This window comes from Lissotriton vulgaris, chromosome 7 (assembly GCF_964263255.1).
Source record: "Lissotriton vulgaris chromosome 7, aLisVul1.2, whole genome shotgun sequence".
NCBI classification, from domain to species: domain Eukaryota; kingdom Metazoa; phylum Chordata; class Amphibia; order Caudata; family Salamandridae; genus Lissotriton; species Lissotriton vulgaris.
The window spans coordinates 1,029,915,458-1,029,927,989 of NC_141695.1; the positions used below are offsets into that span (position 1 = coordinate 1,029,915,458).

Consider the following 12,532-nt stretch of genomic DNA (forward strand, 5'->3'; position numbering starts at 1 on the left):
TGGCCATGGGCTGCCCTTTTGCGCCCGAATTAGCGGTACTATTCATGTCCCTGTACGAGGATACCTTTATACATGACAACAATCCCTTCATTCAATATATCGGAACCTGGCTCCGATATATTGACGATGTGTTCATGATATGGACAGGTGACACTAACACTCTATCCCTGTTCCATCAGTGGCTTAACTCTAGGACAACCGACATCAAATTCAGCCTTACCCAGTCCAGGAGTAAAATCTCTTTCCTAGATGTAGAAGTTTTCTCGAGAGAAGGTAAATTAGCTACCACGCTGTTTACCAAACCCACAGACCGCAATAAAGCCCTAATGTTTAACAGCAATCACCCGCGCAGCCTTAGGGAGAATCTCCCTTACGGGCAGTTTCTGCGGGTCTGCCGAAACTGCACGTACACAGAGGATTTCCATCTACACTCAGAGAAATTAATATCGAAACTGTGCGATAGGGGGTATCCTAAAAGGTTAGTGAAAAACTGTAAAAAGCGAGCCCAGTGGACCCCTCGGGAAGCACTCCTAGAACGTAAAGAGAAAGCCAAATTGAAACGACAGGTTTGCGTCACGACGTTTTGCCCCAACGCCAATCAACTTAAAAAAATCATTAATCAAAATTGGCACTTGGTGAGCAAGCTAGATGACAATCTTCTAGAGCCACCCCTGTTCGCTTTCAAAAAGGAAAACAACATAGCCAACCACATCGTCCGTGCGGCGTTGCCTACACCTAGACCGCCCACACTGAGACAAATGATGGGAATGCCACCCGTGACGGGTCACCACAGGTGTGGCAGCTGCTTATGTTGTGCCTCCACAGTGGAAGGTTCCCTTTTCCAACACAATGGAATATCGTGGAGACACAACTCTTTTAGCAACTGTAAAAGTAAATATGTCGTGTATGGCATATTATGCCCTTGCCTACTGCTGTATATAGGCAAAACTAGCCAAGAAGTGCGGCAACGCATTTCACAGCATAAATCCAGACTGAGACATAAAACAGAGAACGCACCATTGGTGCAACATTGGACACAACTTCAACACAACATCAGCGACCTCAAATGGACGGTGATATCACGGATTGAAAAAGATCCCCGGGGAGGAGACATGGATTCACAGTTGTCCAAAAGAGAAGCTCATCTAATCCTTAAATTCGACACCACCACATCCGGCTTGAATGAATTAAGTGAAATCTTTAAATTATGATAACTTTTCCTTCCATTTACTACCATCCTTTAGGTCAGGCCTGTATTCCATTCCGGGTTTTTGTCCCGCTCCCAAAAGCGCGCGTCATCCCCCTATATAGTCGAGGAAAGCCACAACCGTTGGTCCGTGAGACGCATGCGCCAGAAAGTAGCACCTCTTACCACGCCAGTAGACCGGCGGCTGCCGGCTGACCGCACTAGTAAGTTAAATTTACCACCTCTTGCGTTTGTTCCCTCGATGGTGATACTAAAGTCTCCTATAACCTTGCCTGCTTTTTTCAGGTTGGACTTGGGTTAAACTTCCCTTGAACGTGTTGGAATTATCTTTAGTCGAAAGCTCGATAAATATCCTAGGCGGTAAGCGCTTGATGCTTTTTATATCGCTTCAACTTATGGCACATCCTTAGTGCTTGATTACATCTTTTTGTCTTATCCCCTTCAACATAGGATCTTCCAGCCCTTTCGGAAACTCGGAGCGTTCCTCCGTTGTGAAGAATTTAGTAACTCGCTGTTTACGCGCTGCGCTGGATTGGTGCAGGTAACCTGAGTTTGACTACAACTCCCTGCTAAAAAGATAGATAGCAAAGTGCAGTCGACTAACTCCCTTCCTTTCCCCTGTTTAGAACGGTCGATATATCCACTTTGAAACTTCAAGGCCAGGCCTCTATACTGAAGGAATTTCGTCCTTTCTTCATTACGGGCTCTTTTGGCTAGGACACCAGGCAAGTAGGATGGTTGAGTTTGTTCCTTTTTCTCTATGCCTTCGAGCAACATATAGTGAATCTAAATGCTCCCATTCCTATTTCAGATTTCAAGACCTTGCCATCACCCCCGGATATAGCTTATAAGTCGCGTAGTCTCCTTTGGTAAGAAAACCCAAACACAGGTGGTCACTTTGCTTGGTTTTTTGATGCAGAGTCTCTAGTGTACTTAAAATCACGTGTAATGTTTTCTTGTACTTTCAACACTTGCTTTCAGCTGGTAATTTGTCTTCTTTTTTTTATGGTTTTTCCCTCACTTTTTCTTAGATACTACAGAAGGCCCTGAGGAGAATCCCTCCCAAACCAGTGGGATTCGAAACGCGTAGGCCCACAGCCACTACGTGTCTGCGAGAGCGACAAGAGTAGATTTGTTTTTTCTTGGTCGCTAGTACAATACTGTGTTCTATCATTACGAAGCTTTTTTGTTTGTTAATTTGTATAGGATTGTACAAGACACAACGAATTGTTCTGTCATCTGTCGTTGTAAAAAGGCCCTCGCAGACAGTGGCCCAATGTTCGATCTTGTAGTATATTGTAGTATATCGTGGTGTACAGATTTTTAATCGTGTTGTATAATTCCCCTTGCCCCTGAATGTACGAATGTGTTTTGAATGGATGTGATATGCATGAAATGTTGTATGATTGATGGTTTCCAAATCACGATCTTAGTTTCTTGTGTCCTTTTGTAAATATGCTCTTATGTAAATGAAAATATTGAAAATCGTTTGCTTGGTTAAAATTTTGTTTAAAATAAAAAACTATTAAATAGTACACCCCGTTCTTATTTTTTGAGTTCAGGTTTGGACATTAGTTGTTTAAATAGTATTCACATCAGCACTGGCAATCCTTTTTGTTCCTTTGAAATACTCCAGCAGCATGCATGAGGGGGACAGGTTCTGGAATAATTATTGTGAACTTATGAACAAGTACACGGAGAAGGTAGTTTGCAATAGTATACAGCCATCTTGGTGCAGACAATGCAGTGCCGGACAGTCTTGCACTGTGCTACAGCTTAACTCCATGTGGCAGGAACAGATGGGGAAATGGCAGGAGAGGAGCACTTTTTGAAGCAAAGGTACGGAGATCTCAACAAAAATAAGAACAGACTCCATATCTCTTTTTTCATTGATGCACTGAATGTAGTGCTAACTGCTGAGGGAGACTGTGTTTAGAGAGCATGCCATTTATTTGTAGGTCTCACCTACTAGACAGCTCAAGTTTGGCTGCGGAAGACCTATTGTGGGCTTACTAAAAATGTACAGTAGGCTTAGAGGTCGCCTATTGCTTACCATTGGTTGGCTTTATTGTCATTCTTGTTGACTTTTTTTCTTATTTTGTGGCATGCCTTCCCCTTCTTCTGTTTGTCCCTCCAGTGGCGTAATATAGGCCCCCGGAGCTCCTGCAGTGTGGGATGGCCCCAAACTCCAGGGGGCCCCCTCAGCACAATACCCTGGCATGAGCTCTTCTGACTGAGCCCAGGTGGGGAACTTCTGGTAGTTTGCAGGGGGTACGTTTTGTTACAATAGTGTGTCCCTCCCTTGGCGCATAGCGTTTTGACCATAGTCTTGATTGGATGGCTTGTATCCTTCCACTGCTCACATTTATGAAACTAACATTTACTTTTTCATTCAGCGCTCCATGAGAGTGCATGTGTTTTCTAGCTCTCTCAATGGTCTGATGCTTCCCTCTCTCAAACAGCCACTGCCCCATGCATGCTCTGTCTTGCTCTTTCCTTTGTGTGCTGCTCTCACGCATGTGCTTCTACCTCCATCCTGTGCTTCTCCTTTTGACTCTCTGTGCTCTATTTTGCGCTCTTATTCGTGTGTTGCTTTGCGTTGCCCCCACCCAGCTTTATTTATTTTTTATTCTCTCCCCATTACCTGCCCCTTCACATTGCTTCCCCCTGCCGTTCTCCACTGTTCCCCATCTCCTGCGAGCTTTTCAATTTTTTGATGCACTGTTTTATGGAGGTCCCGGCAGCTGCTATTTTGTGCTGTGCGCTCCACTACATCAAGGACCACGTTACACAATAAGCACATTTTCTTTGTTTGCACCCAGCGCACATTTAAACAGGTATGCCCAGTGTAAACTGAAAATGAAAATGCACCATATTACGAGGAATGCGCTGCCTGGGGGCAGCGCATTCAGGTTTAAAACGGAACGGCTGATTTAGAGCCACCCTGTTTTCACAGTGCAGGCGGCAACGCGCCTGCACTTTTGAAGAGGATTATAGATCGTCTTGCAGGTGGGTGCAGTCAGTGACTGCACCCGCCAGCAAGGGAATGTTTGGGGAGTCAATGGAACCCCCTTTCCCAACACCGGAGGGCTGCTTTCAGGAGGTGCCCCAGACAGCTTCTTTGCCTCTGCACCCACATCTGTAGCAAAAGACACACAATTGATGGACGGAATGCAGAACAAATCAAGACATTCACCCCAGTCAAGAGATCTGGGTTAAATTCATCATTCTTTTGCTCACCATGCCACCCCAGTTTAGGCCTGGCCATATGCAAATCAGTTTTGATCCTGTGCCTCATGGGAACAGTACAGCCTGAACTGCCAAGCCAGGTCCTCCTTGGACCGGAAACACACATCCTAGGACCGGCTTCGGGGTTTCACCCATCTTCAGCGCAGGATAGCTTGATTCCAGTGGCACAGTGAGGTACATCTGTACTGGGGTGAATGTTTGACATTGTTCTGCATTCTGTTCATCAATTTTTGTTCTTGCATTTGTCACCCCAAGTGGGACGGGTATGCCCAGACATGGGTCCTGTGCTCTCCATGCCACTGGAGTCAAGCTATCCTGGCTGATGAGGGCTGACAGCCCGAAACCAGTCCTAGGATGCTTGTTTCCAGTCCAGGGAGGACCTGGCCTGACAGTTCGGACTGGACTGTTCCCATTGGGTGCAGGGTCAAGACTGATTTGCATATGGCTGGGTCCAAACTGGAATGGCATGGTGAGCAAAAAAACAATGGATTTAGGCCCGATCTCTGTACTGGGGTGAATGTATGACTTTATTCTGCATTCTGTCCATCAATTTTTGATCTTACATTTGTCACCCTAAGTGGGACGGGTATGCCCAGACGTGGGTCCTGTATTCTCCATGCCACTGGAGTCAAGCTATCTTGGCTGATGAGGGCTGAAAGCCCAAAACCGGCCCTAGGATCCTTGTTTCCAGTCCAGGGAGGACCCGACCTGGCAGTTCGGGCTGGACTGTTCCCATTAGGGCATGGTCAAGACTGATTTACATATGGCGGGTCCAAACTGGAATGGCATGGTGAGCAAAAAAACGATGGATTTAGGCCTAATTTCTGTACTGGGGTGAATGTATGACATTGTTCTGTATTCTGTTCATCAATTGTTATTTTTGCATTTGTCATCCCAAGTGGGATGGGTATGCCCAGACGTGGGTCCTGTGCTCTCCATGCCACTGGAGTCAAGCTATCCTGGCTGATGAGGGCTGAAAGCCCGAAACCAGTCCTAGGATGCTTGTTTCCAGTCCAGGGATGACCTGGCCAGGCAGTTCGGGCTAGACTGTTCCCATTGGGCGCAGGGTCAAGACTGGTTTGCATATGGCTGGGTCCAAACTGGAATTGCATCGTGAGCAAAAAAACAATGGATTTAGGCCCAGATCTCTGTACTGGGATGAATGTATGACATTGTCCTGCATTTTGTCCATCAATTGCTGTTTTTGCATTGGTCACCTCATGTGGGACGGGTATGCCCAGAGGTGGGACCTGTGCTCTCCATGCCACTGGAGTCAAGCTATCCTGGCTGATGAGGGCTGAAAGCCCGAAACCGGTCCTAGGATGCTTGTTTCCAATCCAGGGAGGACCTGGCCTGGCAGTTCGGGCTGGACTGTTGCATTGGACGCAGGGTCAAGACTGATTTACATATGACTGGGTCCAAACTGGAATGGCATGGTGAGTAAAAAAACAATGGATTTAGGTCTGATCGCTGTAGTGGAGTGAATGTATGACATTGTACTGCATTCTGTCCATTAATTGTTGTTTTTGCATGTGTCACCCCAAGTGGGATTGGTATGCCCAGACATGGGTCCTGTGCTCTCCATGCTACTGGAGTCAAGCTATCCTGGCTGATCAGGGCTGAAAGCTCGAAACCGGTCCTAGGATTCTTGTTTCCAGTCCACGGAGGACCTGGCCTGGCAGTTCGGGCTGGCGTGTTCCCATTGGGTGCAGGGTCAAGACTGATTTGCATATAGCTGGGTCCAATCTGGAATGGCATGGTGAGCAAAAAAACGATGGATTTAGGCTCAGATCTCTGTACTGGGATGAATGTATGACATTGTCCTGCATTTTGTCCATCAATTGCTGTTTTTGCATTGGTCACCTCATGTGGGACGGGTATGCCCAGAGGTGGGTCCTGTGCTCTCCATGCCACTGGAGTCAAGCTATCCTGGCTGATGAGGTCTGAAAGCCTGAAACCGGTCCTAGGATGCTTGTTTCCAGTCCAGGGAGGACTTGGCCTGGCAGGTCGGGCTGGACTGTTCCAATTGGGTGCAGGGTCAAGACTGATTTGCTTATGGCTGGGTCCAAACTGGAATGGCATGGTGAGCAAAACACGATAGATTTAGGCCCAGATCTCTGTACTGGGGTGAATGTATGACATTGTTCTGCATTCTGTCCATCAATTGTTGTTCTTGCATGTCTGTAGTATGGCGCAGAAGCAAAGGGATACCCTCATTTGCATGAGGCACACCACCATGCAAATGAGGAAACACACCCAGCAGATAGCACTGGTGCTTTATGTGTGCTAGCACTATCGGTATTACAGAAGGGGCCACACAAGTGTCTGCGGCCCCTTCTGTGTTACCCAAGTCCCCCGGGGCGCGCAAAGGGGGCACAAACACCAGTTGCACCTGGGGCACTTTCTGTAATACGGCCCCAAATGTTAGGCACTTAGAATTTCTTTTCTTAATGTACCTATCTAGGTGGAGTTCATCATCTTAGATCCATCAATTAAAAAAGGAAAATGTCTCCTGTGTCATTCTGTAAGTGTGCACATGCATGGTGACACTTGCCTACAAAATAACGCCCCTGGCAACAGCTCCTTCATCTTCACGTCTTTTTCTTTTTTGCCAGTGCTATGCAGCGTCGGTAGACTGCATTGGCAAAACCAATAGGACCAAAACGCGAGACCTACTGACTTTGCCAATGCTTGTCTTTTTGTGTTGAAACAAACCCCCCAAAAAAACACAACGGCCCACCTCTAATCTACTAATGGAAACAACATGCATTAAAACCCCAATAACGCAGGGTACTCTCACTGTCTGTAATTTGCCCAGGTGACTGCTGTGATTAGGGGTAAATTATGTTTTTGAAAACCCTCCAATAATAAATAATGATGTATCAAGGCTGTGTTTGTTAAAAAGTGTTTCCTACACATATTTCATAAATCTGCGTTTTATGTGTTATTTTATACATGTAAAAAGTTAAATATTTGTTGAGTGAAACATTTATGCTGACAATTTTTTATGATTATAGGTCCTTTGGTGCACAAAACGTGGGGGCTTCACAAGAACAGTTTTGTGTGGGAACTATTTGAATTTGTTGGTGGTATCAGGCTTACCCCATGGTCCAGGTACAAACCAGGCCCGACCCTACTTAACTTCTGGGAACAGGTGCTTTCCGGGTGGTATGGCGGTAGCCTCACCGTGTAATCAGATTTGTGACTTTGTTGGCGCTGAACGCTATCAGTGCTGTTGTAATTTGTTTTTCTACATATGATTTCTTGAATACCCACTGCCTGTAATGAAAAATACATTACATGGTCTAAAAACGCACATGCAAATATTTTGCTCTGTGTCGTTCATTGATGACAGATTCCAACCTGAATCTGCCGCCTTGACAAGTGTCCTCTTTGTGATATGGTGATACCCGACACTACAACATGTTTAGGTGATAGCAACACAATAGTAAGTGTGTGTAACGCCGCCCCGTGACTCTTCAGAATTGTAAGCAGCCACCTGACTTGGAGTATTTTGGGTCTGATAGGCCCGGATCAACAAGCCCTCTGCAGACCGAGCCCTCCCTGGCCAGGCCAGGCAGGCGACGCCAGGGTCTGACTGGAGCTGTTTGTTGTTGCGTAAGCCGTGTTTTGGGCGAGCGGCTCAGACTCGTGCGGCTAGACTCTTTCCAGTTTAAGCTAGTTGCGGCCATTTTCTGGACAACAAGTGGCTGAACAATTTGTCAAGCAGGTCCTGTACGAGGTGATAAATACCTGGCCCATGGGTTGAAAGCAAAGGCTGTGAGCTGAGTTCGAGGCGCGCGGAAGCACACAATGAGGCTGGATGGAAACGAAGGCCTTGCGGCCCCGGGTGAGAACCAGCCGGCCCCCCAGGATGAGGAGCACAACTGCGGCCGGTCCGAGGGGCTGCGTAGCAGGAACTCCCTCATCATCTCGCACGCGTCGAACCGCAGCATCTTCAGCGCGCGGGTGTCGGCGGCCGCGGAGAGAGTGGGGTTCACGCTGGGCATGGACGGCGACGAGGAGCCGCTGCTGGACTGGCCGCTGCTCTTCATCCAGCTGAGCGAGCTCTTTCATCACGGCGACAGGGAGCTGGAGTGGAGGCAGACTGCGAGGCAAGGCCTTTCACTTATGTTCGCACGTGTGGCGCGCGCGAAGAGCGCCTCGCGCGTCGCTTCTGCAACCTCTACGCGCTGCAAATATTATAACGTTTTACAAATACAATGGTGTCCGCACAGGTGCACAGATAGGTTGCTGGAATGCTTGTTCTGCTATTTTTGTTAATATTTAGTGTTTGGTTGGGAGGGAGCTTGCGTGCTATCTTGTAGCTGGGAGCTCACGAATGGAAGTCCTTTTTCACGAATAACACGGTGTTAAGCTGCGTGTAGTGAATGTTTTGTTGAAGAGGAAGGATTTATTTTGAAATATTGAGGCTTTGGTTTTCGGATATTGGCACTTGTGACTAGAGAGCTCATCTAGGTGTCTGTTTCTGAAAGTATGGGATTCCATGTTACTTCGCCGGGAAGGAGAGACAGTGGTATTTACCTCAGACTGCCAGGGGTGAAGTTTTGACACATCAGCAGCACTCATTGAATCAGTGGGAGTACCAATGGGAGTACCTATAGGAATACCCATGGGAGTACCAATGGGAGCATCAATGGGAGTACCAACGGGAATACCCATGGGAGTATCAATGGGAGTATCAATGGGGGTACCAACGGGAATACCTACGGGAGTATCAATGGGAGTATCAATGGGGGTACCAACGGGAATACCTATGGGAGTATCAATGGGAGTACCTATGGGAGTTCCTATGGGAGTACCTATGGGAGTATCAATGGTAGTACCAATGGGAGAACCTATGGGAGTATCGAACGTGAGGGTCTCTTCCTCTTCGGGTCAAGTTCCTTCTAAAATGTTGGAACCATTTTTACTTGAAAAACCTCTTATTATGTTTGTATGTTTTTCGTTCTTTTTACATAGCTCCAAGTTTTTTCTACACATTTGCTAATTGAGACTCTGACACGAATTGAAGATCACGTGTTCCTTTAACTTTTGGGACACTGACCTTTTGCTAGATTCTATTATTTTGTTGTAAATGTGTTTCTTCTTTGAGCTACATACTGTTAATGTTACTTCAGTTTTATTTTTAAGGCCAAGTATTCCACTTGAGCCCTGTTGGGCCCCTTTTCTCAAGGTACTGTCTTGTGGCTCCCTCAGGGTCCTCTCTGAACCTGTCTCTCTTGAGATCCTTTGAGATACTTGTGTGATCCTAGAAGATTTATGAGAAGTTGTTTAATGCGTCTGTCAATACGGTAGCTCATGAGCAAGCAGGTTTCATATTGAAGTGATTTTGAGATCCATGTGATCTGGACTGGGCGGAGCTTAGGAGTCCCTCAGGAAATTCTGGTCTCTCACAAAACATGTGACAACAAATGAAACGCTCAGAACAGATACAGGAAAGGCGCCCTCACCACAGCTTCCCTTCCTGCACTGCACATGAAGAGGAACAGCATGGGCAGCACCAGTGCAAGCTTCCCTCACACAGGTGACTTCATGCAACTCCCTCCCCACACATACAGACAGCAGGAACAGCATAGGCAGCATTAGCGCAATCTTCCCTCAAACACTCAACTGGAACCGCACCGGCAGCACCAGTGCAACCTTCCCTTAAACAGAACACCCTCAGCACAGGTGACTTCAAGATCCCCCAATCACACACACTGAGCCAGAACAGCGTGGGTAGCACCAGTGCAACATTCCCTCTCGCCGGTGACTTCATGCAACCCGCCCCACACACACACTTAACAGGAACAGCATGGGCGGCACTAGGGCCATCTTCCCCTCACGCACCATGGTATGAAAGAGCCTGCATAATGGCCAGGATTGTTTTTGTACAGGAAGGTATACCTTCCTGCGCAAAAATCATCCCTTGAGGCATTTTCCTCTATGTGGCTGTCTGCTGTGCACGCAGTGCGCCCTCTTAAGAGGGCAGCCCCTTAGTGCCCCACACTGGCACTCTCATCCTATCTCCACTCGTGGGGACCCCCCACAGGAGTCCCTGTCTTCCAGCGCTCTTCCTTCATCATTTCTGGTGCCTGGGGGGCTGGGGCCAGGCACTTATACCTGCCCCACCCAGGTGCCGGCCTATTTGTTCCCCCGCTGGACACACAGTCCACAGGTACTGACCTCGTTGTGCCATGTCTTATCGTGCTCTTGAGCCAGGAGGCAGCGTCAGTGATTTCTCGTGGTGAGTCGGGGGCCAGTTGGGGCGGTTTCTCTAGCCTCCTAGCAGCACCTATTAGGGCTGACTGCTCCAGCATCCAGACGTTTTGGGGCACACCTGGCCCGGCGCTATGGGGGGGAAGGGGGGGGGGAATATTATAGGCAGCACATTTTCTGCCCAGCAGCTGTAGCTCTGAGGTAAGTTTTTATACATATGGTGTCATGTGCCCCCCCCACCCCAAAAAGGGAAAGTTATAGCATCAGACGAAGGGCAAGGTTTTCTCTGTAAACATACACTGTCCAGTCAGGTTATAGCACAGTGCTAATGCTGTCAGGCTGCGGTTTCGATGCAGAACGCAGCACACAAAGAGAAAGTAACAAGGAGGAATACAGATATTTCACCTTGTTACGCCATCCTCTGGGAGGTGTAGCTATTTGGTGCAATCCCAGATTTACAAACCTTTGTAAATCTGGGATTGCATGAAATCCGTGGGTGGATGCCCGGTAATGCCCATGCTCCACCAATGGAACGCCTCCCAGAATGAAATGTAATGCAGTACAGTGAAAACATCTGTGTTGCATTACATTTCTTTACAAACCCACATAATGCAGTACAAATCTTTCCCTGCATGGCTTTGTGAATATCTACTAAAATTTTGTTTAGTGGCCGTGCCACAAAAGTGGCACTGCCACAACGTAAAATGTTAGTAAATATGCTCCAAGTCTGTAAACTTGAGCCCAGATTTATGAAGCCCTTGAGATGCCATTATGTCATGCAGAGTGGCGCAGGGCAACGCAAGGGCTTCAATGAGTTTTACTAAGGCACGCAAAGCCACCTTGCATGGATCTGCGTGGCTTAGTAAATGCAGAGTGACGGTAGGTAGTGCAAGTCGCTGCCTTGCATTACCCTGCGTTGGGAGGGGGAATAGTAAACCTGGCAAAGCGTCAAAATCGTACACCATCCCAACTAAGGCGTAACAGGGAGAAATATCTTTATTTCTCCTAGTTATTTCCTCTTTCTATTTGTGTCGCATCCTACACCACATGACCAGATGTAGGAAGAGGAAAATCTGAGGACTGGTTTTGTGCTGAAGGTGTCCCTTCCTGCACAAAAACAATCCCGCCTGTAACGCAGGTATCTTCATAACCTGGTGCAAGGATGCAATGGCGTTAGGTTGCACTGTGTGCCAGCGCAGAGAGAGAGCAGGAATGCGTTATATACAGGGCTTTAAGTGGGATGAAAAAACTGGGGGGTCTCTCAAAGGGGCGTGGCCACTAATTAGGGGCGTGGCTTTTAAACACTTGCGCTAAAATTCTTTGTTTAGTATAGTGTGCCGCCCAACTTGTATTTTGCTGTTTCTGTCATTGCATCCAGATATGTGATACAATAAGTAACATCATACCTACAACAAGTAAGGACTATTGGCTTTGTCAACGGTTATTAGTTACATAAGGTAAATAAGCTGCAACTATACCTTGTTACATATAATATTGAAAAAGCTTCCAATTAAAGCCCTGGTGACCCTACCACAATGTTGCTGCTCTTGCGTTTCAGAAAGAGAAGGGAAATCCAGAGAGAAAATGACTCTCTCTAAAGCATTTCCCTTCTCCCACAAAGCTCACCTGGCATGACGTCATGCCGTAACTTCTCCATTAGTGAGAAGTGAGCAGTGTGGGCAGCGCACATCCATGTGCTTGTCTCGAAACGGGTCTCTATCTGGCTGTTTTGTGCCCTGGCACTTTTTTTCCGGACTGCAGTGATAGTAAACTGCTGTCTCTGCAGTCTGGAAAAAAACGGACCGCCTGTGCCAGGGCTCAAAACAGAGCCCTATAGAGACCCGTTTCGAGGCC

At 47.3% G+C, this 12,532-nt stretch overlaps 1 protein-coding gene across 1 annotated transcript in view; it reads left to right on the forward strand.

Annotated features, from left to right (window-relative positions):
• The first annotated feature begins 8,224 nt into the window (after positions 1-8,224).
• Positions 8,225-12,532, forward strand: part of LOC147702880 (electrogenic sodium bicarbonate cotransporter 1-like) — a 386,862-nt gene continuing 382,554 nt past the window's right edge. The window contains exon 1 of the mRNA XM_086931461.1: positions 8,225-8,571. Coding sequence (XP_086787587.1) covers positions 8,270-8,571 — 302 coding nt within the window. The 5' untranslated portion in view covers positions 8,225-8,269. The remainder of the gene's footprint in view (positions 8,572-12,532) is intronic.